This window comes from Siniperca chuatsi, linkage group LG6 (assembly GCF_020085105.1).
Source record: "Siniperca chuatsi isolate FFG_IHB_CAS linkage group LG6, ASM2008510v1, whole genome shotgun sequence".
Classification (NCBI taxonomy): domain Eukaryota; kingdom Metazoa; phylum Chordata; class Actinopteri; order Centrarchiformes; family Sinipercidae; genus Siniperca; species Siniperca chuatsi.
In genome coordinates, this window is record NC_058047.1 from 31466380 (window position 1) to 31494129 (window position 27750).

The window sequence follows — 27750 nt, forward strand, 5'->3', positions numbered from 1 at the left end:
GAGTGTCTGAAGAAGCTCCAGAACCTGCAGGAGCCAAACACTACATGACTTGTTTAAGTTTTTTTTGGTTTTGTTTAGTTTCAGGTCTATACTGTTATCAACGCTGACGTTTTACATCAATTTTACATCACGTACCTAAGTAACGTTCGATGTAAAATGAGTGATAATATTCAAATTAGAAAATAAGAAAATAAAACTAAATCAACAAACACAATCAAATTAATTCAACAATTGATCTGCCAGTCGTCATCGTCCTCTCTCTCTTCTCGTCTAATCTCTTCATCTCTTGTAGCTGCAATGAAACTTTCCTGATGGCTCTGTATCTAACGGCAGAGAGAAACAGACGTAATTGCGGTTTCAAAGTTTCAGGTGAACTCGTGAAAGCCGTCACCACAGGTATGTGGTCATGTCAGAGGATCAGGCTGAATTCTGACCTGCGGCAGAAAAGTTCAAATAGAATCAACTTTTGGGGAATGGCAACCCGACGTCATGCTGCAGTGGCCAATCCGGGGACCGGACTGCTCCACAGTCAGCCTGAAATATCACTCAATCCTGTGTCTGGCTTGCCTTTGATTTGTGTTCGTTTGTTTGCGAGAAAGAGAGAGAGAGACAGACAGCACTGGTCGAGCGACCTACAGAATGAAATGAAAAGTAGAGGGAGTGCCGGTGCTGAGAAAGCCAGTGAATCAGAGAAATAAAACCTTATTTTCTGATTGTTTCACAGCGGTAAGATCTAAGCACAAATGAACACGCCGATACCCCCACACACCGCCGCACAGCCCTGCAGCTAATCGCCACAGTGCCTGATTCTGTCAGAATCCAGCCTAATCCTCCGATATAACCCTCAAACATGACCGCAGGTTCAGGAAGAGTGGCGTTCTCTCCTCAGTATGCAGATTACATGGAAATCACGCTCTCCTTGCCCCCTCTCACTGAAAAAAGACTGACATGAAGACAAAATCAGATCATCAGTGAAAAACACATCAGAATGCAAAAATATCAAAATAAAGTGAAATCATTTTTAATGTCTGTGTTTTATTTTCCAGTGAAACTTTTTTCAGTGCCAATATTTGTTTCAGTGCTAGTACAGATTTTTCCACTTCAAATGTTTCAATGCCAGTGTTTCCTTGTTCAGTTCCAGGTTTGTTTTCAATGCCAAATGTTAAAGTCACTGTCCTGGCTCCAAAATGTCTTAAGTGCTACTTTGGGAAATGTGTGTAAAAATTATAAAGCATTCGTAGAAATGCTCTTCTAAAATGCTCTTAACCTCTAAGATTGATCGTTACTGGGAAACAGGGACTGAAGTTTGCAAAGCACGGTTATATTAAAATGCAGTACTGCATGGGGTGAGAGGAAGTGACACATTACAGTTTAGATAAATCGTTTTCCCAACCCTGGAATTATATTGATTCAGCTTGAAAATATTCAATATGAATCATTACGTGAATATTTGGTCTGGATCAAAATTCTTTCAGTCTGAGTATTGCTGAGAACTGTAAGTCTATTGGCGCTGATACCAATTCTACAGACAAAAGTCCATCTCTATTAGCAAATGTGAAATGTCATTATGTTTTGTGAAATGTTTTGACCCTCAGGGCCACCGTACTTCACATCTCCAGTACCGAATCTGAAGATTTTGCATCACCAGGCACAAAAAACATCTCAAATCACCCACAAAAGCATACAATAGCAAATTTTAGCACTCAGCTGCATTTATTTAATTTTTCCCGTAAACAAATGTAATTAGCCAGACATTTTTTTTTTTTTCTGCTTCCACTTTCTCCACTGTCCTATGTGAGATCACATTGTACGGAGACACACCTACCCCACTCAGGAACAGTGTTTCTGACCTTTGACAGTGATCTGGGCCGTGGTCTCAATCATGCCCAGGGAGGATATGGCCACACAGGTGTAGTTGGCAGACTGCCGGATGTTAGTGAGCTCTAGGACGTTGCGGCCAATAGGCATCTCCTCCTCCCGGGTCAGCTCCACCTCGCCGGTCATCCACTTGACATAAGGCATGGGAGCACCAACCGCAACGCAGGTCAGGTTGACGCTGCCGCCGGGCATCACCTCATGATTGGTGGGGGGGATGGAGAAACGGGGAGGCACACGACGAACTGCAGGGGTAAAGAGAGGGAATGTGAGAGGACACAGAGGGGGGGGGGGGGTATTCACTGGACCACTGGGCAGACTTCATATTTGAGTGGCCTGGCTTGGACTGTGCACCGGTGTGCATGAACTGGTGAGGGCGGATGAGCCTTAATAACATTAGCATCAGCCTGGTGGAGTTTTACTGTCCCATCATACTCTGAAGTACTACGTCATGGGGAGCGGATGTGCTTTTCTGTTACTAAGTCAGTTTAAAGTCAATTTATATGCAGGTATTTTCTTCTGCTACATAAATGCTTTTCATTATAACTGATTTCAGCTGAGATTTTTAGTCCTTTGGCTTACATGCTATAGAATTACAGCATTAGCATTATAGCATTAATTATAGGATGTCATAAATGATTTTTAGCATCTGATATCTACAGTTATAAGAGAAATCCATCAGTTTAATGTTTCAAAGTGAGAGCGTTTTGTGTTACCATGTCTCAGTGTTGTTTAAGGAAATGTTATTTCCACTGATTTAACTCAATATTTTGGTCACTTTCAGACAGTTTTGTTAGGTAGATTTATAAGAAAAATATTACAGGACAGTTCCAGTATTTTGCATGATTTGGCACATAATCCTACCTTCAAGTAGGCCAGTGGTTTTTTTCATTAAAAAAAAAAATCTATTTTAAAGACTTCATCATCAGTAAAGACGCCATCATCAGTGAACATAATGTCTAATTTTCATTTTGTGATAGTGAAGGTACCATTGCTTACAAATTTGAAGTCAATCTGCTTTTACAGCTGCATTACCATGTAAAGATAATGTAACTGACTACAGAAGGCATTGTGTTCACAGTCATGGATAACTTAAGCAAGTCTCAAGTCTCTGCAAGTTGATTCTGACAATGAATAGCAATGACTGGAGAACAATGGCTGCCAGAAAGGCGGTAAAAACATAAACAATCAAAAACACTATAGTATACTCCAAATGGAGAGTTTTAAGCCCGATTTACAATCATGAAAGCAAAAGGCAAATTTGCATGAGGGGTTTTATTCATTTTGCAGTCCCAATCTGTGTCTCATTAGCACCTGATTTACTAATGCTGGGTTTATACTTGACGCAGTGGGTCAATAGCAGTCCCACTGTCGGTATCTACAGCACTGGTTTTGATTTTTAGTTCACTGCTGTTTTGCCCACCACAGCACTCGGCAGTTACAGGTGTAAGCTCTGTAGCTACGCTGTTAACTCTTCATGCACAACTGTGTGCAAATGAGTGCAACATCATGAATGCCTTCAAGGACAAACTGTCTGAAAGTTGCACCATTATCATCTGTATGATTCATTGTGTCTCATCCCTCTCTATGATGGCAGACTTTATATAAGCGTGCCCATTCAGAACACATATAAACACTTTTGCCTTTAAACGTGTTTGGATGACACTTCCTACAAACCCTTAACCGTTTAATGTCATGGCTAAACTGCCCTTTCAGAATCTTGGTCTCATCAGTGAAAGTCCTCCTGCAGGAAATCTTTACTACAGTCTGGGACCAAAGGATTCGTTTGGCTTGCCCTCTCAGAGCCCCATAATGTTGATTTGGCATTACCTGATATTATGCCAGCTCTTTCCCACTAGATGTTACCTTAGAGTGTGCCATGTTCACTTGGAAATGGGCTAAATTGAGAGCCTGTGCCTAAGGCTTGTAGCTTGATTTCTCTGGAGTATCTAGGGTTTCCTGCTGGGCTGCAGGGATTAAAATGCACCTGAAGTCTACTGTGCTAGTAGTGGGGAGCACTTCCATCACATCCTGATGCTGAGGCACGGAGTGTGCTGGAGAGAATACTGAAGGATTCTCCCCTATTGTTAGCTCTCTTCCTTCGAAATCTTCCGTAAGTTCTGGGATCTGCCTCATTACACTGCATCTGAATTAGTGCAACAGTATTATGTGAGCATTAAATATCACTTATGCAGCTCTGTTGCATAAGTGAAGTCCTTGCTCTCTTGACTCAGCCGAGCACAGAGTCATGAAAACCTGACTCACACAGTGTAATTTAAGCTGCGGCTGGAGTATGGGTGTGAGGAGCTTACACTGTGGATCAGATGCTTTTCTAAGGGATTCATCTTGGTTTAACTACAGAGGGGGAAGAGCGGGGTGACAGATTCTATGACTATGCCTCTCAGTGTAGAAAAATCTGATGTAATGTGAGAAGTGATGATGCTGGAGCCGAGAACTGGGAAGTAGCACCAGTTGTACATGCAGTATGTTTGGCTGAACAATAACTGACAACACTCAGTGAGTTTTGGAGCACATGCGTGGGCTAAATGTTACTGTGAATGCAGATTTTTGGGCGCTGTAGTACAGCATCGTAGGCTGGTATGGGAAGAGGCAGGCTCTGGCTGGCATTAAGACCAAATCCCGTGGAGGCTGGAGTGCTGGAGAAAATGATGTGGAGGAGAAGGAAAGAAGGGGAGGCAGAGGGCTGAGAAAGGACAACAAGATGGAGGAAGAGGAGAAGGAGTGGCAAACTGCCAGGTCAGTCTTTTTTAATGTGGCTGGTCACGTATTATGTTGAGGGGCAATAAGGTCAAATAACATTTTTACAACCTGACAGCAAAGATATTTATTTTTAGGGTCGATAACATTATTGATCGATACCAATGACTTACTTTTTGCTGAGAATTCTGACTTTAAGAACTCATCTTAGAAACCAAATAGCCCACCTCTTTATTAGAAGTTTCGGTTCCATCTCTGATGTAAATAGTTAACATACTCTAGGATGAAAACAGAGACAAGATCAACTACAGGCCACCTCACCATGGAAAGTTAAAGGCTTCTTTTAATTGTTTTCTTAAAAGTAAGTTTATGTCAATGTGTCATGCTATTTGTTTCTTACATGTCTTTACTTTATATCATTGTTTTTCATTGTTATATTTTTATAGATTTTTCTCAGTTTAACATTACTGGTGTTGACCACTAGGTCCAATGGGCCAAGAGACATTAGGTCAGACAATTATACGGGTTGTATACAAGCCAAAAGTTCAAAAGATTTGTCTAATCCACTTGTTTGGAGGTAAAAGAGAGTGAGCGCACCTGAAATGTCAGTAATTATTATTGCACAGGAAAACGACTATGGGAAGTACAATCCGGTCAAGGTTCAATAAAGAAGTGAGTCTGCAAACTGTGATGGATGTTTAGAACAGTTTGGGTAATAAATTTACCATTCCCAATGTTTTGTCTTCTGAATGTGTTTGACTAGCCTACATGTTTGTTTACAACCTGTCTGATCGTCTGACTGCTCATGCTTGGTCCCATCTGAACTATTTTTAACGATGTTTGCATGTTCCCAGATCTCAGCAATGACTTTGGTGAGTACAATGTTAACATGCTGATGGTTAGAAGGTAATGTTTACCATGGTTGCCATTTTAGTTAGTTAACATTTGCTAATTAGCACAACGTCCAACCAGTGTTGTTGATTATTTCATATATTTTCTATTTATTATGTCATAAATGCCATTACATGATGAGTTTTTGTTCAATTTATTTGACATGTTCCATTAAATGATAAAAATAATATGTATTACGACATATTAAGACTTTTTCATGTCAGTGGATGGGTGCCTTTCGAAACAAACATTGGATTTTTTCTGTTAGGTGTTTATGTTGGTTTTAACCCTAAAATTATTGGGGAACACTGGATCTCTCATGTCAAGCTTTTATTGCATGGCAGTATATGGGACAATAATCTAATGGTGGTAGTATATTTTCAGCAGGTGCACAGCAGAAGCCAGGCCTTGACTTTTCATTTCCCCATTGATCTTCCAACACACACAGGTGGCCTGTCTCTAATGTGGCCATGTGGGAAGTGTTCCCCAAACTCATTTCAAAGCAAGACTGGCTCTGACAACTATAAATAATTGTCACATTTTAATGTTCAACGTTGTCGTACCAGGGAAGAATGCTAATATAAATCCTTAAAATTTGGATGCTAACAGAGGGTAGTGACAAAGCTGTGTGTGTGTTGGTAAATGGAAACACTAGAGCCAGTAAAACATCAGAGATCTTCCTGCTATACATCATAACATTGAAATTACCTGTTTATATTACCTGTCCTTACCATAGCAAAGTGGGGGTAGGTAGGGCACTAAAATAGGATGTGTTAGCTTCAGCTGGCCAGCAGTTACATCAGCACTGTTTACCCAAAGTACTGAATCTGAATATTGGATTGAAATTTGTAAATCTTTAGCAAACATTTCAGTTTTACGACATGAATGCAATATAAGGTGTGTGGTTTGTAGCCTTCCTATACTATTCACCCTCACAGGACTGACACTCTGCCTACAAGCTTTTTTAAGGATGTCTTTTACTGCATAGCATCACATGTACTACAGATAGTCAATGGTTCTGTTCAGTCGGGCCTTTCTCCAAGGGCCCTGGAGACCGCTTTTAAAACAGTCTAATCTGGATTCCTCAGTAATAAATAACTACAGGCCCATATCAAACCTACCTTTTTTAGGAAAGATCATTGAAAAGGTTGTTTTCAGCAACTTAACATTTTCCTGGTGCAAAACAATTTTTAAAAAGCTTTTCAGTCCAGATTTCGACAACATCACAGCACTGAGACTGCACTTGTTAAAGTTTGCCTACTACCACTTTAAAAACATAGCAAGAATGAAAGGATTTCTGGATAAACAAGATACAGAAAAACTTTTTCATGCGTTTATTTTCAGCATGCTAGACTATTGTAACGGTGTCTTCACAGGTCTCGGTAAAAAATCAATCAGACAGCTGCAGCTCATCCAGAATGCTGCTGCCAGAGTCCTCTCTAACAAAGCACTAAATGGTCTCGGGCCTAAATACATCTCTGATTTACTTGTACGTTACGAAGCATCCAGACCCCTCAGGTCATCCGGGACAGGTTTACTTAGTATTCCCAGGATCAAAACCAAGCAAGGTGAAGCAGCTTTTAGTTTCTATGCTCCCCACCTGTGGAACAAGCTTCCCGATGACCTGAGGTCTGCTGAAACCATCAGCTCATTTACGTCAGGGCTTAAAAGATATTTGTTTACTGCGGCTTTCCAAAAACTCATAATTTAATTTTAATCTGTAACTGTTTACTTGCTTTTGTTTTATTGACTTTTGAATGTAATTTCTTTTTAAAGAAATTTAAAGCGTTTCCCCTCGGGGATCAATAAAGTATTTCTGATCCTTAACTATGTTATTTGCTTGTTTTCTCCTTTTGTTTTGTTGTCTTTTAAACGTAATTTTAATCTTTTCTTAATGTCTTATTTTTAATGTATTCCTGTTCTTAACAAACTAACACATTTATTTGTTAGTTTGTTTAGTTTTATTGTTTTTATCATTGTTTTTATTCTGTGTGCTTTTTATTGTTTGTTTCATTGTTTTTGTTGCCTCACCATGTGTGAGGGTGAAAGACAGGCCTACCTGGAAAGGCCAAAGCCTTCACTCAGAGGCTTGACTGAGAAACAAAGGACAGACAATAGGAAGGCACCAAGCCGACACAGCCGTTAACTCAAGATCTGAGATCTCGTTTGAAGCCAACGCAAGCTCTCAGTTGAATCTAAACCACAAAGCGTGAGACAGCGCATGAAATCTCAGCTCACAGTGATGACGACACCAACTCTATAAAGCCTGGCGCTCCACACTGCCCATTTCCATTTCCACAGTACGCCGTTTACTAAAGGAAGCACATCACGTCTCTCTCCATGGTAACTGCCACTACAAGAAGAAGCTTTTCAAGTGAGCTTTAATTTCCCTAGGAAGAGTCCTAACTCGCTGGACGAGAAACAGACTGTTTTGTGTTTGCTGAACACTGTTTGGATCCTGATCGTTTACTCCCCATAACGATCCCGTACCTGCAGAAGGAGAAGACACGGACTGACTGTTCCCTTCACGGAGAGCAAGATCGCTGCTGAGCCCCTCTCCCTACTGATGTCGTCCGCTGTTTTCCTTTGCTGCCCCGAAAGGAACAGTTTCACCACTGGACCTGGCTTCATCAGCATCCGAGACTGAGAGAAACTCCGCTGGACAACTCCAAACAAACTGACGCACCCATCAATCGCTAGTCAAGAGTGATTTCAATTAAGAGGCTTGTGTTTGGGCTGAGATAGATGAAATAACACACACGTTCTAAATTCTATGTTTCATTGTTGTGAATTGTGCTTTGCTTTTTGGAAAAGTAACGGGCCGCTGTGCTCGAATTGCTGTGTTTTTCTTTGTGTTAAGCACGTTCCATTTTGTACGCTGTTGGCATGTTTTAACTGTGTTAGCTTTAGCCACTGTGGGAGCTGATAACTGTGCTTTATCAGACTAACGTCCAGTAACACGGCCGTTGTACAAAAGTCTACTGCCGGGTTACTGTGTGATAAAGGGACAGCTATTACGCTTTGCCACAGCATTTGAGATTCCTTGTGCCTTACTCTGTGTGCTTTCCTCTTTGTGCTTTAAAGAGGACACGTCGACGACACGCTAACTCAGGATTGCAGAGCGCCGTGCATTTGCATCTAAAAGCTACAAACCACACATTTAAACAGAAATGGTGGTCTGAGATTCAACTTGCCAACTGTTTACCACAGTGTATTAACACCATGGTCAAGCCAATCATATGCTAATCAGGTACTTAACAGTGATGAGGGAGGTGCAGCCAGAAAACAATAGGCCTGATTACTGATTACTGGGCCATCATGGAAACAAAAGAAGGTCAGTTTCAGGTGAAACTAGGCAGGGTAAACAGCAGACACTCAGAAAGACTCCTCCCTGAGGGCGGGGCTTAAGCAACACAGAGTTGCTTAAATGTCTGAGTTCTCAGACCATTTTCACAAATGAGAATGACTTCTGGATGGGATCCGAAATGTCTTGATTCTGAAAACAGTGTCCAGATGACTACAACTGAAAACTGACCTACCAAAACTGACTGCTTTCAAAGCTAAGGAGCAGTGGTTCTACTCTGAGCTCCTTCAGAAAGTCTGCTACCCAAAGCTCATGATCATAGTTGGGGATTGGAACAAAGAATGACTGGTAAATTGAAAGCTTTGCTTTCACGCTCAGCTCATTCATTACCATGACAGTCCGATACAATGCGCACACTAGTGTTTATGCCGCACCAATCCACCTATCGATCTTGAATCCATCTTGCCCTATTTGAACTCCTTCACTTGGGGCAGGGACTCACTCCCAACCCGAAAGGAGCAATACTCTATAAACTCTATAAAGATCTTAAAAAACCCACCACCATGTTAAGGCGACAATTGTCAGAGGGAGAAGGATGTAGCTTATACAAACTTGTGATTTGTGATATTGGGCTACATAAATAAAATTGACTTGACTTGACATCCTTCCCCCTATAGCCTCATCCTCCAACTCCTCCTGGGGCATCCCAAGGCATTCAGACTTATGCTGATTAGTAATTGCAGTACAAGGTTTTGGGAAAAACTACTGCAAGGAAACCCAAATGTGTTTCAAAAATATCTTACCATGGCCTTTTAGGGACTACTCATCATGTTGTTGAGCTAGTGTAAATGTGTATATATATATATATATATATATATATATATATATATATATATCATACATAGATATATATATATATCATACATAGATAATTGATTAATATGCACTTGCCGGGTGAAAATGAGACCTTCAATTTGATTCAAGTCAGGTAACACTGAGATGCTTGCTTGGTGATAATTAGTACAACAGTTCTATGTTGTGATGCTGGATGGTATCAATGTGCTGGCCAGCACTGAGGGAATCATCATGTTCTTATATTAGTCAACTAGTTACCCGTGGAGATGGAAGAATGTCACAATGCGATGACAATAGGTTATTGAGTCAGAAGTTAAAAGTGATGTTATTAGTACTACTGTTGGCCTGATGGGTGGATGACTGAGGTATTGACACAAGGTGGAACTTAATTTGTCACTCAGTTGTCATGATGACATTTGGGAGTAACAGATGCACATTAGGAGCAACTGATAGTTAGAATGCAGACAAACTCATATCTTTATTGGCATGCCTGAGAAAAGAGACAGGAGAAGGAGGGGGAGGGAAGGAGGGACAAGTGAAGAAGATTTGGGAAGCCAAGTCCTAATAAAGAAAAAGCTAGAGTTGTAGGAGAACCTGAGATGGGTGGGGAAGCAAACATCTGTATGCACTGCCAGGGAAGTCATGCAGCAGCGCAGGTGGAGAGGTAGCAGCATGCTTACTGCAGGATTCATGGATTCAGCATATTGAATTGAAAAATGTTGTGAATGGCATCTCAAGCAGAAGCAGCTTTTGTCTTCAACTGGACTGATGACATCTCGGCTTCAAGTCTAATGTGCATTGAATCGTTTTTTTTTAATTCCATAGTAACAGGTCAGAATTTCCAACTGGATACTGTAGGTTAAAATTGCACACAGCCTGTGTAGATGTAAAACACAGAAAGATACATTCGCGGTACCTGTTTTTGAGAGATTTGGTGTAATGTCAAAAATGTAACTTAAAAAGACAGTGCACCCAAGAACACCCATAAAAAGTACTTTTACTTGGAGTTTTGTGTATCTATCAAGATAGTTTTGGTGTGATTTGTGGAGATTTGAGTTATCAGCTCTATAGCTCACTGCAATATAGTGGAGCTAAGTGACAATTGGCTTGGGCTGCTCAAAGTGCCATCAAAATAAATTTGATAGCAACAATTTTTTGGTAGCTGGGTAGCGAGCTATGTAGGAAAATTATGTTTACATTCGTAGTCTCACCTATAAAGCTCTGATTGGTTGATTGTTTCTCCAAACAGGGGCAAACAACGGTCAATGAGTACAACACCAGACCTAAACAGACTAAGACTTCGATGTGTAAAATTGGTTCCCCTTTAAAACCCCCCAAAAAGCAAATGCCATTGAGTTCCACTGTGCTGGGAAGAGCCACAGTAGAGCTAAGAGGTGAGTTTGAAGAGGTAAGGAGCTTGGAGCACAGCAAAACATGAGGTGCCCTTTGGTTAGCAACTCAACATGGAAAGCAGAAGTGGGAATAAATCTGTGCTGATGTACAGGTTTTTCTGCTGTATATAACATCCAGTCACTACATGCTGTCCAAAGCATCAATCAAAATGGAAATGACAAAATGTAATGATAAATGCACCATCCACATACAGAATTAAGCTGATAGAGTCTTAGATTCAAAGCACCTTAGTGTATCAGGACATGTCAGGAATTAGATATCCATTGTGTCAAAGCAGTTGTTGAGCCATTTCTAGTGGTGCCCCTGCACTGACCAATACACGAGTATAAAGTTCATCCTTTTAATTATTATCCTTTTCTTTCTCATAAGGTACAAAAAAAGGTTAGGAAGTAGGAAGATGTAACACTGGAACACACTGTAGCTCACTGAAGACAAAAATTACTGCAGAATGACTTCTTATTCTGAGGATTTTTGAGGTCTATTTTATGAATGATACATTCAGTCCTGAGGCTGACACGAAAATGAATGAGCCTACACTGTGCACTATAGCTTTTTTTGGCGCGCGGGGGGGGGGGGGGCACAAAACCTTCAGTTGCACTTCCACTGATAATGACGTTAGTTTGGAATTGTACAAAAGTTTCCCTTTAAGTTAAATTAAGTTAAACTGAGTTATGTTACGCTACTTTAGGTTAAGCTTACATACGTTAGTTAAACAAAATAATGTTTTGTTAATTGAGATGATGTCAATAAATTGCACACTAACATATTCAGCCAGAGTTTTACTATTTGGTTTTGATTAATCAAGTCTTGTTTAGTAGAAATGGTACACCTTCAACTCATGAAGACACACTAGAATTTTAGAAACAAGTCATGCCTAAAAAAGTTTCTCTTGTCAATCTGCTATCTGCTGTCAATGGTTTTCCATGGTCTTACTGTGTTAGAAATAAGAAATCTTTTCCCTAGAATCCTCTTTTAATAAAGTGATTGATTACATTTGTCTTTTCAGATGGGAATTCACATAGCTACAAAAAATAAATCTTGTACTGAAAAATACAAATATAAAACAAATTTTCAAGTCTGCCATTATTGTAGCTCCCAAAATCAAAGCCACTTTATGTGTGTTAGCATTAAACTCAAATGGCTTGTTTCAGGTAACAAGAATCAATCAATCACATCCTTTCCTAAAAGAAAGTACAAAGTATTGTTACTGAAATTTGAAACTACTTATAAGATCCCCTGCGCTCATGCAGCAGCTCTATGTATTCTCTGACCTCAGACATAAAGCCATTAAGAAACAACAAAAAACACTGTTTCTGTAGAATAAAAGACGACCAACAAGCTGCACCACAGGTCTGCAAATCCACATATCAAACACAAACACTTCAGCTATGGCTGCAATTCTCTCCAGTAGTATTTAACTGCCCCTCAATTTCTGAGCCCCTCTGTGTTTTCCTATTAATGATCCAGCAGTAAGAGTCTTGGAAAAAGCTGTAAACATGTTTGAGGCTATTTAGTTCTCTTGGAGAGTCTAGTTTTCTAGCAGACACAGATAAGAGGAGAGCATGGTAAAAGCAGTGTGAGCTCAGAGCCTGCCGCTCAGTGTAATGATGGTCAGACAGCAGATGACAACTGGGATGAGCCATGCCTTTGAATTTGCCAAGACAATAAAAACATGATCAGCATGCTGGAGAGGACCTCATGGGACTGACACAGTCGCAAAATTTTGTGAAGTGAGCACAAACTCTGAACTCAGATTATGTTGTGGGCACAAATTACGTAAAGATTATGTTCATTCACCAAGTGTGAGGTGTGTGACAACAGTACATATTGGACAAATCATTATAATCTCTTTGTCACATGTAAAGAATAGTCAAAGGTTTTGTGTGGGCAAGTTACAAAGCTTCCATCCAAATTAGGCTAAGGTTTTGTCAAAGAGTAACAATTCCTACCAAATCAAGGCTAAATGTAATGGTGAAAAGTTTCCGGGATATACCCAGGTAGCTTTGTACAATGATGATGTCTCAATCATTCATCCCGCCTACAAAGCTCTTATTATTCAATTGTTTCTCAAACTAGGGAAACAGCAGTCAATGGGCAAGAACTGTTGAACAAATCGGGAGGACGACTCAGAGGTCTGGAACCAGGCTAAATCAGTCCTCAAGAGGCCGGCACAACAATGAATGTTCCTCAGTCTTGTGGATTATTTACTGATACTATACATTTATGTTAAGGAAATCAGTTTAATGATTTCATCTTTGTTTCTAAGAAACGATCAAATGTTTTTTATCCGTCAGTTTGGCATGGCAGACGGCTCTAAGTAATATGATACCCATGGGCCTCAGCCACTGCTCCTATGGAGGAAAAGCCAGTCAGAGGTGTGAAGTCTGAACACTTCATTGTCACAAGTGGGAACTAAACAACACACCATAGTTACAGAATTCATCTAAAATTGATTGATTCTACAAAGTTTGACACGTTTTATCAAATAACCAGATGTTTTCAAAGAAAGTTGTTCATCTTTTGTACTGATGATTCACAGTTCCATGCCCATTCAAGGAAGTGCTTGAACAGCTAGTGAGCTAACATTAGGCCTTTCTTAATCTGCATTCTAGTCTTGTGAAATGTCAAGTATTGTCCCAATTCAGTAAGTCTTATATCATGTAGCCAAGAACAGTCCAAATCCTGTAGCTGTTGTTTTGCATATTTTATCTGGGATACTTTGGGGTCTGTGTACGTTCTGGCAGTTAGTTTTTTTGTTTGAAACCAAAAACAGAAAAACAAAAATTCCGTTTTTCCTTTTTTGTTGTCAGAATCAAAAAACGGAAAACGAAAAAAAACCAAATTCAAATAATGGTCCAATTTGAGTTTTTGTAAATTCCTTTTTTCGTTTTTTCCTTTTGAAGAAAGACTTTGAAAAGCAAGACAGGTGACCCGGAAGTAAAAGTAAATATATCAAAATAAAAGCCAAGCAGATAGAATGGCTTTCTATAAAAGTGTAACATTATGCAAACACATGATCTATAGCTTACCAGCGAAACGTTAGAAGATAAATAAATAAAAAACAAATGCATACATAGGCTACATAGGCTACATAAATAAAGATCTTTTCATTTAGACATGAAATAGGCTGTCTTTTATCCAAAAAGTGTGATATATTATTTCTATTGTTCTGTCTTGAGAAGTCTCGTTTTGTTGCTGTCTTCATGGCATCTTGTTGTCTTCGCTCTGTAAATTTGATCATTTTATAGGTTTCAAAACATCTCGCCAAAGGACTGCAGTTGAACATTTGCAGAAATGTTGATTTGTCCTTATAAATAAATAAATAAATGTAAATTTTGCTGCATAGTGTTAATTAAGAGCCTTTCACATAGTAATAGGCTACCAAATAACTTCTTTTTTTTTGTTAATGTAGGTGAGGAATTAACCGTGGAACATATGTTTGATTTGTCAAAACAGCCGCTTGAAAATTTGCTGCGATGTTTTCAGGGATGTGAGGAACCACTAGCCGGGCAAGACCAGCTGGTCAGCACCCGTGGTCATTCCACTGAGAACAGTCTAATCTCAGCAGCGCTTTGGAAATTTACTGGTGACACATGTCTCCATAGTGTTTTAAACATAATATGTAATTCCTTTTGGAACATGGTCTCTGAGTTGAAACCTAATATTTGTTACTGCTAAATTGGTTTGTCTGAGGGTAAAGATCATATTCTTTATAGTTGTGCCTCTGTGAACTTTTGGCTCCTTATATGTAAAAAAAAGATGCACTTCAATAAAAATGAACCAAATATATACAAATGAAAACAAACAGAGCCAGTATGGTATATGATGTTAGATTTTGTTTTACCGTAAATACACATTACAGTGAGGATAACAGGTGTATCTGTTGTGCTGAGGTCTGATCACCTGGTGATCAGCAATAACGCTGTTGTCGTTAATTAATAAGTTGCTTGTCCTCCCTTTCCTGCAAATTCAACTTGACAAGTTCAAACTTCCAAGATCATTCATTTTAATCTTGCTGTAGTTTGTATTAAGGAAGGCATACTGCCTGTGTAGAACATGAAGAGGAATGACAACGGAACCCTGGACACCTGAAATGACTTCTCTCACTGTGCAACGTTTGGGGTTTGCTCACTCTTCAGTTTGAAAAAAGGATAAAAAAATAAATGAAGAAATTTCGCTTCACACAGTTCCTATTCCTACAATGCCATTTCAGTCACATCCTCCATGTAATCCTTTCCTGGTGGGGAAATGTCTTTGTCATTCTTTGTGCAGAGAGCATATTATTGGCAATTCAGACATGCTCATTTCACAAAATTTCAGAGGAGCAGGGTGCATGGAACAATATGTTATGTGGTGCAAGGCAGCAAATACTGTAGCAGCAGGGTGGGGGTGGCGGGGGTGGGGAGGTAGCAGGGGTTGCACTGTGGGGTTAGGGTCCTGAGAGAGAGGCCGGGACGGGCCTGAGGCGCCTAGCGAGATGCCGGCGCGGCACGGCTCCAGTCTGCCAGGCCTCGGCTTTAGGAGGGTAAAGAGTGAAAAAACCAACCTTCCCGTTGATCTGAGTGGTGAGATTTGGATTGTATTTTTGGATGGAGGAGTGCAATGATGATGGAGGGATTTAAGATAAAGTGAAAAAGAAAAAATAAACAACAAGAGGGGCAAAATAAGGAGTAGGAGGAAGAAGACAAGGAGAAACAAAGAGAGTAAAACAGGCAAATATCTGCTTATCCATTAACGAGTGAGAACATCACAGTAGAGACAATAGCCTGTGCAGCGCAGTGACACACACACACACACACACGCATCATATGGCACATAACAATGCAGTGCACACTCATCACACACACAAAGCAAAAGGCAATGAAGGCTACACTCTCACATAAACAGAATAAGACACATTGAAAGATCATCAGTGCTAATCTCACTCTGACTGTAAAAAACAGCAGTGGTCCAGCGTTTCCAGTCAGCAGCCACACACACATTCGATTACACACACCTCCCTGTCCTTAACTTTGCTGCAGGGTTTGAGCGCTTCAGAGCCTGTGAGTTAAGACAGCATTGAGGAAGCCGAGGTTTGCTGACAACCAGACTTCATTAAGCACACAAAGCAGACAGTGTGTTACTGCCCACATTTATTCTGTCCATTGACTCTGGGAGAGCTCAGCCGATGAGCCCTGAAATCAATGAGCACACAAACATGGTTCCTGATAGGATTAGTTAAACACTCACCTTGGAAATATATACTTCTTTTGCCATGTGCCCAGTCCTAACTGAGAGCAGATTCATTTCTATGGAGGAACACTTAATACGCTAATACTGCATTAAAGGAGCACTCTGAGTGCTTGGAGACTGTCCTGTTGGTCCACTTACCCCCTAACTGATGAGAATGCAGACATTAAAGTCATCCATGGGTGATCTGGCAGTGACTACATTCATATGGACTACAATCATCTGACTATTTTAACCAAGACAGCATTGTATTTTGATTAAGCTATTTAAATACATCTTATCTACTCATATACCAGTTTCCATGCTACCATGGAGAGCTTGATTAATGATGTCTGAGTTTCCCTCCAGTATTCAACATCAAGCCAGATTTTTATGTCTTGGGTATAGTGATTTCATAGTGTGCAAATTTTGCTGTTGATTAAGTCACTCTTTTTAAGGTTATACATTAGTGGAGCTGGGAATCCTCCGAATGACTCCAGAATTTTAGTGCTAAGTACCCCTTTGTTGAGTATGAACTCTTTTTTTTTATATTTAACTAATATCTGCATTTTTCAGATGTATCAGTCATCAATACACATAGTGAAATTTGCCAAAAGTTGGGTAAGCATTCCTATGGAAGTCCAGTGTTCATGTTAAATGATGTTTGACCTGCTGTAGGTATCAGGCTGTGCTGTCAGAGGAAATCTATTGAGCCTTCTGCCAGGCGCCCCCATCCTGTAACCCTGACCTACGTACATATGAGCAGCCTTTAAATTCCACTCTCACCCAAGCAAAGAGCAGATACTCGCAGCTCGACCCAGCCTTATATCTACATTGTATCCGCTTAGGCTAGACTACTTTGGCTTACTGTTGTCTTAAGGGATAGACTTCAGATATTTTAGACTGGTCTGTTAGGCCAGTTTTAATTTTGCACTTCAGATCAGTCTAATGCAAGTGAGACAGTGACAAAAGTTAGCCATCGTACCCCCAGGCTACCTCATAATTAAGAGCCATGTTTCATGATAACAATCAGAAACACCTGCTGACCAGTGGCACCAGATGACAAATAAAGAAGATACCATTGCTCATTATTTGTAGTTTTCTAACAATATTGTGGAGTGAGCAATGAGAAGGGAAAGAGTTCTTCGAGACTGCAGTAACCTGCTGTAAATGTACATCAGTGAGGACATCGGTCGTTTCATTGGTCCACTATCCGGAGCCTGACTGATGTACTGAGCCCTGCCACATTAAGAAGCCACAGCATCTCGGCTCTGCTACAGGTCCGCACTGAGCTGAAATTTTATTCTACTGGAAGTTTTTTCTATTGTTACACTCCTCACTGATTTTTCACAGAATTCTTCCAGAAGGCAAACATTTTCTGCTGCAGTGAACAGAGCTGAGTGGTCGGATGTGGTTGCTCAGTCAGACATGTTTTCTGGTTTGACAAAAAGTCTTAAATAACACAGAATTCATGGCAAAATAGTTCTACTTAAGATAGTCAAGAACTAGACAGCTATCCGAAGTCTGACGAAGGGATCCCTTCCTAATGTGACCACACTGTAAGATATTCTGTTCATGGTTTGAAGGTCTGTGGGAAACACTTAGACACAAACAACAGATCTCTCTCAAGTTAGTCAGGGTTGTGCTAGGCTTGAACCCAAAGACTTTCGTTAGCAAATGGCCGACATCTCCAAAACTCTGCAACTCACACCAAAACAATCTAGATGGATAAATAGCACTACAGGTGAGAGGGAAAATATGCATTTTTGATTTTGGGGTGAAGTGTTATCATGGAGCACTGGAACCAACTATCTACACTGTGTACATTTGATATCAACACCCTTATCTCTTAAAGGTTAAGTGGACCAAGGGATCATCTCTGTGTTCCAAGTAAAGTCTTGTATATGAACAACATTCACAAACACATCCTCTCACACACACAACAGAGCACACTTAAAATACTTTCTCAGTGCAGTCAATGTACAATAGAAGAGGTGCAAACAAAGCAAAGCATATTAAACAATGAAAAACAGTGTAGATACAGTAGAAGAATAAGCATTTGAGAGATGAACAGAAGCATATACAGTTCATGTATATGACTAACACATGAGTGGAAGAGCCATTGTGGACTGGGACACCAAATACAGGGAAGGACAACACATGGGAAGCTAAAAAAACAACGAAGAGGAATATACAGTAACAAAAAAGAAGACACTACACACACTTTGGCAACATATGGTATGTTGCAGGAGCCACACATTGAGATGAAAATGGAAACATATGCTACCAGCACACCTAAAGAGGTTAAAGGTTAAAGCACAGACCGGAACCTTGAAAAGAGAAGCAGAAATAACAAATCATGTACTTCATAATCTGACTTTGTTGGCTACAGCTCTGTTTTGTTCAGTGGAGGATGCTTCTTGCAAAAAAAGATGAAATTACTTTGGACAACTGCAATACATTTCATTAACAAATCAGCCATGTGTTGAAGCAGAGTAAACTATCTTCAACACTATGTCTTCATTTTTTGTTTCAGAGATTCTTGGAAATCTTTTTTTTTTGTTCTCAAAGGCAATTTTAATCTCTGGTGTGAGTGCTCCGTTCTCTGTTATTGGGAAATGCATCTGTTGGTGAGAAAATAAAAATGTACATCTGCTTGCACATATGCATCTCCCAGACACACACACACGTGATAAATACCAACTCACACACACTCGCACACACACACAGGCCGCTTTGCAGGGCTGGACTGGCCATCTGGCAGACCGGCACTTTCCCGGTGGGCCGACGAGCCTTTTGGGCCGACACAACTGTCTTTTTTTTTTGTCTGACCGGCACATAAAACAGGTTGATCGGCCCATTGGGTTTTTTTTCTTGACACTGGGCTGGCCCAATCACATCTTTAAACCCCTCCCCCAGCCTTTGGGCTCAGTGCCTTCATCAACAGCGCATCGGCAAAAACAGAGTGCCAAAATTATATAAAAACAAGAGCGAGAGATGCGTCTTTCATTTTGCACCAGTGTGGCTGACTGGCCCAGGCGAGTGGGCTGCCGGGTGCCGGGTGCCGGCCCACTGTGGTTGGGTATTACATCTGTCAGCCTGATTCTAACTCTACCCGGGCCCCGCCCCTTTCCCATCTCTGGTATGGGGTGACGTCACATGGATAACTAGGAGCGGAGCAAGATGGACAAATAAAAAGAGAAAAAACATAAAGGTGGTGCTGAAAAGCTGAGAGAGAAGAGGTTGAAGTCCCTTGAGGCTGGCGCCAGCGAGCCCAGCGAGCCCAGCGAGCCCAGCGAGCCCAGCGAGCCCAGCGAGCCCAGCGAGCCCAGCGAGCCCAGCGAGCCCAGCGAGCCCAGCGAGCCCAGCGAGCCCAGCGAGCCCAGCGAGCCCAGCGAGCCCAGCGAGCCCAGCTCAACTGTTCTGCAGCTGAAGCGGTAAGACAGAAGAGAACAGGGATAAGATAAGGTAAGCAAGGTTCGGGGTTTGTCTAGCTGGTGATTTAGCTATATCGGGTGCCTTTTGTTGAAACATGTTCAACTTTTCATAATTTCATTTTCGGTGGGCGGTCTGACTCAAAAAGTCCAGGGCCATTTTTCATTCCCAGTCCAGCCCTGCCGCTTTGCCAGGAAGAATCAGTCTCTTTTTATTTTGCATTTATTTTACATTAAAATGGGAGTGTTTGCCATAGGTTCTTGTCTGTTGGTATTGGGATGGGTTTGAAACACTGAAGAAACATATCAGAATGACCAGGGTTCACATTGCATCATTTCCCTCATGGATGTGATTTTATCAATATTTCAGCATCAACAAAACTTTGTCTATCTTAATATAACACTCAAATGCAATATGTACTATGAAAACATTATTGGTTGCTGTGATCATTTCTCCTGTCCACACTGGCTGTGACGCAACAACTCCATGGACTACACTGTAAGAAGTCCACAGTCATGCATTGTAAAGTCAGCTGAAGTTAATATGAATAGAAAAATCAAGTAGGTATTTTTTAACATGACTGTCTTGTTAGTATGAAATTATCTGTCTGTCAGACATTGTTTCGCTGCTAACCCGCGGTGGGATACGTCCTTGTGGTCGTCTTTATTTCTTTTTATGTAGCAATGAAGGAGGTACAGGCCATGCAGTGCAGCAGCACTAGGGCCTGTGGTCTGAAGGGGCCCATCTGTAGGCCTGTCCTGTATTGCAGGCGTGGCACCCTCCTCTCTCAAAATGATGTGGACAGTGCACTTATTGTGCGCGATTGGTCCAGTCTGATTAAAATGTAGTTTGACTGAAGTTTATATACATTTAAATATGCTGTCTATCATTACTATTACATTTCCAATCTGTGTGTGAGGATATACTGTTTCTAGGTGTGTGCCTTCCACAGAAATCTTTCTGGACCAATTAAACTTACTATAGTTAATAACTGGTTTTATCAAAAAATGTACTACATTAAAATCATGTGATAGTCTGGTTTGGAACTTGCTATACACAGCTATATACAGTAGACCTTTAAACAAACAAACAAACAATGAAAACCGCTTCAAACTGGCTTATTTACATTAAAACAGTAGTTTATCTAAGTTTATCTTTAATGTGCATCAGAAACCTGACCTATGAAATCCAAGCTGTCTGTTATACTGTGTGTGTGTGGGTGTGTGTGTATTTGCATGATTGTGCACACGTCTTGAGGTGAGTAAGTCAAAATCATGAACTTAGGCCCATCATCACTCGCTGACACCAGTGGCACGTAGGCTTGTTGGCAGGAGCAGTAATTAACCCACGACCAACTGCCAGGATGAAGATAGCCACTTGATTCAGCTGACTCAGACTGCTGAAGCGATATATTCACTTTGGTTAAAACCAGAATTCATTTTTGCAGCAGTTTTTGTATCTCGTTTCTTACAGTGTCGTTGCTCTTTGAAGGTATCACTTCATGGCTAGTATGAACAGAAGGAATGATTACAGCAACCAATAACTCTTACATCGTACATATGGCATATGAGTATTGTATTGAAAAAAATCAAAAGCTGCACTTTAAATAAGCCTCTTTGTCTACCCAAGTATGGTGTTTCATATGCTTTAGGGGATATAATGAGACACGGGCCATTAGTCCTGATTTATGAAGAAATGTTCAAAATAGTAGAACATATTGTAAAACAGCACTAAAGATTAGGCAGTGACTGTATTTAGCATGTAGAAGCGTTGACATTTTTTAAAAAAGAAAACTGCATCAAAGAGCATTGTCAATGGAAACTAAGTAACTGATCACTCCCATGCTTTGAAAATGCCTTTGAGAACCTGATACTGGTTGAGGCTAATTGAGTTGTTTGTTGACAAGGCCTACTTATGAGAAGCCCGAGGCTTGCTTTTACCCTGTTGGCTTTTGTTGCAGCACATCCAGCCAACTGGAGCCTGCTTTCGGGGGAATTTCCTGCCTATCTTCTCCCACACGGGACGTACAACGTTGACGGTGTCAGATTCTCTTTGTGGCAAGACTCCACACGTGAACCTCCACCTCCCCAAAACAAAGAGGCAGAACCGCAGCCAACCTCTCTTTCACCCCCGATGAGTCAAAACATCCCCCTTGTCACCGTGAGGTTAGGCAGGTCAAGTAAACTAACAACAGGGCATTGGACCAAAATACATAAATCACCACCCAGGAGACAAAGACGAGACAGAAAGGGAGATAGAGAGAGCAGGAAATGACAGCGTGACAGCCGAGACCGGACAGGCCTCAACAGGTCTGACTTCCACTGCAGGTGAATCCAGGGAGCCAGCTTCCCTATTAGCAGTCAGCAGGCAGAGCATCGGTGCAGAGGAGGTGACGAGAGAGGACCTTACTGTTGGAGGTGGTGACCTGAATGGCAGTGGGGAGGGGTCGGTTCGGGTCAAGAGGGATCTTACCTCGAACATAAAGGTTAGCTGGAGCCGAGTAGCGAGTCCCGGCGCTGTTGACTGCCACGCACTCGTACTTGCCCTGGTCCGACTCCTCGCTGTTCTCAATCTGAAGCGCTCCTGGGGAGGGAGGCCAAAATGTCACAGTTCAGGTCTGCACCACACACGTTCAAACAACACACACACAGACAGCGGTAATCTGATTCAGACACACACACACACACACTGGCTGTCCATATCCTTGCCTCGATGAACCCAAATTTAATCCTGTAATTTTTTTCATTTCATACCTATAAGGAAAGCATTCAGGATTCATGTTTCTTTTATGTTTATTATTAGGAGGCCTGCATTATGTCTAATAATTTATGGCAATGACCAAATATTATTAGGATGGTTGGAGATGACTAGCTGTAGTGTCATTCTAACACTGTCAGTGTCGATGTCATGAGAGCATCAAGGCTGCGGTTCAGAGCCGTGTGAAGTAGCATGCTCTCCACTGACTGAAGAAGCTTCAAGGATGAAGCTGGCAATATTCTCAATGTTTCTTGTTCTTGCAGTGGCTGACATGTTCCTTCATTACAAAGATCACAGGCACTGGAGTTTATTATTTTTCCCCAAATAGTCATTAGCGCACCAAAAGTATATTAATCCACAGCTGAAAAGACGGTAGTCTCACAGAGCCTCTAGCATGGCTGTAGAATGTTAGTCTTGTTGGACAATATTTATCTTTTTTGATAAAACTTATTTAATATTAATAATATTTGTGAGCCATCTTAAAAGTTTTACATCTTCAGTAGGAACCAGTGGGCTTGGGGCTCAGAGCCAGAGACTGGGCAGGGAAACTGGAAAGTACTGCGAGACACACTAAAACGTTTTGGGTCTTTTCATGGAAGTTGTTGACAATAGGAATAACACTAGCTTTATCCTTTGATGCATGATGGGAAATTACTGCTCTAAGTGCTCACTGGCTCAGATGTTTGGTCCATAACATTTTACATACACTATGAAACATTTAGTAGTTGCTATATGTGATATTGTTATATTACCACCTGGATCAAAGAAAAAAAACGTTTTGAAGCTGGAGATGGAAGCTTTCACTTCAAACTCCACATACTGTACATTCTTCACACCAATTAGTCATTCTACTGTTGATCATTTCAGGCTATGAAGACTACTTTCATGTTATTCTGGCAACATCATTTTAGAAATGATGCTGAATAATGTTATTCCATAGCAACAATCTGTGTTTGGGCAAAAGACCTTCCAGTAAAAGAAGGTGGTTCTTGAACACATCACAAACCATTGCGGAGCAGACTTTTACCCAATAGCTTTCAGCACAGTGTCTTAGGGAGGTCTGAACACTGTTTCAGAGGCTCTTCTAATGTGACAAGGAGAACATGCAGAGAGAAAAATTCAACACCTGTCCGTTTTGGAACATACCACGTAATGTTGGTGTAATTAAAGACACTGGCTTGTTTAAATCCAAAATTAGCATCAATAGCTTAAAAAACCCTTATGGAAGCATATAGGGGACTATATTCAAATGATAGTGTAAACTTGAAAAGGAAAATGTAATTCCACAATATATAGTATACAATTTTCTACATACGTATGTGTTATTTGAGTAAAAATGAAATAATCCAATTTTCATTTTCATTTCCACATACTTGTAGGGGCGTTCTACGACCATATTAAAATGAAAATGGAAGCTGTTTGACATTTAATTTTCAAAGTCGTACCCCGCTGCACAGTGGACAATATTCAAATGGTAATTCAAATTTAAAAATGCAATATAAACAATGTAACCTGATCTTCCATTTATGCAAGCAATATTTAAGTTAAAATGAAAATGAAAACTGCACTTGACATTTCATTTTCAAAGACTTAACCTGCTGTACACTGCAATATGCAAAACAGCGCCTCAGTCTATTGCATTTACATTTACATGTCACCACGCTCTTTTGGGACAACATGAAAATGAAAATGAAGCCTGTCAGTGCTCTCATCAAGGCGGGGCTTCAGTTAGGACGTCACTTGCCTGAACATCTGCTGCTTTGCTCATGTGCGTAGTCCGCTTGAGGCAGAAAGGCGAGAAGGCGGCCAGCTGGATTACTGTACAAAAACACAACTTTATAACTTTATTCACTGATTTTGGTGAAACTAGCGATATGGGGCACTGAATTTGATGAATTTACTATTTATCAGACCACAACTGAGACAAGAATTAGGTTTGACGATAGACGCCGCAGTGTTTCTGGGGTCCGAGTCTCACAGATTACTGTACAAAAACACAAATCTTTCATAACTTTATTCACTGATTTTGGTGAAACTGGATGATGATGATGATGATGATGATGATGATGATACTTTATTGTCAGGTCGAGTCTGACCACCACTAACTCGACCGGATAGTGAGAACTGCAGGATCATTGGTGGCCCTCTACCTTCCTTGGGGGAGATTTTCCATCAGCGTTGCATCAGCAGAGCCACAAAGATGATCAGAGACCCTCATCACCCATCTCATGGTCTGTTTGCCCTCCTGCCTTCGGATAGGAGGTACAGGAGCGTCTCTGCAAGGTCCAGAAGGATGCTGGGCAGCTTTTTTCCCACAAGCTGTCAGACTCATCAACGGACTGTGCCCCCTCCCACTAATACGCCCACAACACACCGACACACCCTCTAACCCCCACAACAGCACTGTAAATAACGGAACAGTCATGCACTGCAGACACCTGACAAGTAAACTTACTGGACTGCACAGTTACACTTTACATACACCAGTATGATGAGCTCTTTTTAACTGATATTTCTTAGCCATACTTTCTCATTTCTTCTTCTTATTATTATTATATCTATTGTAACTGTTTTCATTGTTGATATTGTTTTTACTAACAACTGCCACTTTCGGGAACAGCATTTCATTTTTTAATGTAGGCAAATACATGAAGGAATGACAATAATGGAAATCTTGAATCTTGAACCTTGAAATCTTGACAGATAGCTTTACTTGTTGCTAAAGTAACCACTAACTGTTGCTTTACTAGTTGGTGGTCCAATTAGCTGACTGTGCCTGGACTGGGAGCTCAGAGCTGAGTGATGTTGTTTACAGCGCTAGCACAAGAGCTTTGGACAGCAGAGAGGAGGAGGCGATGAGGGTCTGACATGATAAATAGTAAATTCATCAAATTCAGCGTCCCATATCGCTAGTTTCACCAAAATCAGTGAATAAAGTTATAAAGTTGTGTTTTTGTACAGTAATCCAGCTGGCCGCCTTCTCGCCTTTCTGCCTCAAGCGGACTACGCACATGAGCAAAGCAGCAGATGTTCAGGCAAGTGACGTCCTAACTGAAGCCCCGCCTTGATGAGAGCACTGACAGGCTTCATTTTCATTTTCATGTTGTCCCAAAAGAGCGTGGTGACATTCATGACTATCATTTGAATATAGTCCCGTATACGCTTCCATAAACCCTGATTGGTCAAAGCCTTTAGTATAACACTTGTGCTATTTTTGTATGAGGGGCCGTAAAAGCCATAATACACTCCCTCACATGCATACATTCTCCTTTCACAAACATATATTTTCACTCTCACATGAATTTATTTTCATTCTTAAACCCACACATTTTCACTCCCATATTTATACATTTTCACTCACACATTCATACATTTGCTCTTGTGCACGTGCAGTCAATGTATATATTTAATATTATATATGTATATGTATGTCTGAAGAAAATGTGTTATTATATATAAATGTATGTAAGAGAAGAATGTATGCATGTGTGAAGGTGGAAACAGATGGAGTATAGTTGAAATGGATGGCAGCTCATTTATCGCCCTGTGATTGGCTGAGAAGCTCATACAGAACGCCATTCTTCCTGAACCAGCCGTCCTCTCGTCCGCTCTGAAGCCATCTGAAGCTGCTCAAAATGTTCTTATGACCATATAAAATGATGCTAGTAGTTTCTCTGTACGTTCTGACGGAACAGTGTTGTCTAAAGTGACCAACAGAGGTCCCCAAACTGCCAGAACGTGCATGGACCGTTACAGTGTCCTTTGAGGTGACTGTCCCTATACAGTAATAATGTACAGAGAAACTACTAGCATCATTTTATATGGTCATAAGAACATTTTGAGCTCCTCAGCCTAACCTAACATGGAAATATTTTTTATCATAATAGGACTTCTTTGGTGACGTTACATATTCAGCAAGACTTATTTAATGATATGATGCGTAATATAATGTTTTTATTTGGGAATCCTGTAATTTGTCAAACAGTGGCTGCTCCAAGCAGCGGCGCCGTAACTGCATGAACAGACGCGCATCAAAATCCAAAGGCGGCTAGCTTGACCGCAGTAATCCTCTGACATGACCGCACATCTACGACGACGGCTTTCAGGAGTTCACCTGGAACTCCCAAAGCGAAGGTTAGTCTGTTTCTCTCTGCCGTTGTTTGTTCACATAGAGCCTAACGACAGCTAGGCTTTCACATGGCTAGCGCTAGTTCCAGCAGGCTTCTGCCAGACCCGCATGGCGTCAGTTAAAGGTTCACTTTAACCTGCCTGCTTCTATGTGAGAAGACAGCGGCAGAGAGAAACAGACTTACTGGCTGTTTGAGAGTTCCCGGTGAACTCGTGGGAGCCTTTGCCAGAGGTTTGTGGAGATCCCAGAGGCTTCAGAGCGGACGAGAGGACGGCTGGTTCAGGAAGAATCTTGCCCCCTCCCCTCAGACCCGACCTCGAGCTTCTCAGACAATCACAGCGTGATAAATGAGCTGCCATCCGCTTCCACTATACTCTTTCCATTTCTATTATACTCCCTCTCACACATGCATACATTTTCTTCTTACATACATATATTATATATACTATTAAATGTATAGACTGATTGCATGTGCATGAAAGCAAATATGTGAATGTGTGTGTTAAAATATATGAATAGATGAGTGAATGTGTGGGTGTAAGAATGAAAATAAATTCATGTGAGAGTGAAAATATATGTATGTGAAAGGAGAATGCATGTATGTGAGGGCCAGAGTGTATTATGGCTTGTAAGAGTGTGTTTCCCCTAACCCTAACCTCCACTGAACGTGCTCTAAAAGCACAGAACACATCTTATGGATGCTAAAGTTCTTGTTTCATTTTGGGGAAAGAACAGGTAAAACGTAAGCTGTAACTTACCTGACACCATGATTTACACCCATTCATTCCAAGAACATTCCATAACAATTTCATAGCATTTATACAAACATTCAATATTCAGTTGTCAGTATAGAGGTTAGGTTTGATAGAAAACATGAATGTATTTTTAGCGATTTAGAGATAATTATATCTAATTATATATTGGCTGTGAATGTGACATACATCATGCAGTCTTGCAGTGGACAATAAGAAATGTGAAAAATAAAATGTTAAAAATGTACATATTTCAGAATACAATCCTGAAATGCAACATGGGATGGGTTTGTAAGACAATGTTAAGAATTAGTTTGCGATAAAAATAAAAATAAATCAGCGGTTGAAATAATGTGAGTGTAGCCACATCCCTGGTGGATCTGGTGCAGACAGCGAGCCCAGAGATGGAGGAG

At 40.8% G+C, this 27750-nt stretch overlaps 1 protein-coding gene across 19 annotated transcripts in view; it reads right to left on the reverse strand.

The window, feature by feature from the left end:
- Window positions 1-27750, reverse strand: part of ptprfa (protein tyrosine phosphatase receptor type Fa) — a 437857-nt gene that overhangs the window by 168845 nt on the left and 241262 nt on the right. For 10 of the 19 annotated variants that reach the window (XM_044200720.1, XM_044200710.1, XM_044200712.1 and 7 more), the window contains 3 exons: window positions 22172-22282; window positions 15603-15614; window positions 1851-2120 (listed from right to left, as the gene is read on the reverse strand). In XM_044200720.1, coding sequence (XP_044056655.1) covers window positions 1851-2120; window positions 15603-15614; window positions 22172-22282 — 393 coding nt within the window. Of the gene's footprint in view, window positions 1-1850; window positions 2121-4428; window positions 7287-15602; window positions 15615-22171; window positions 22283-27750 lie in introns of those variants that run through there. The other 9 variants (XM_044200711.1, XM_044200719.1, XM_044200716.1 and 6 more) reach the window with 2 other exon arrangements.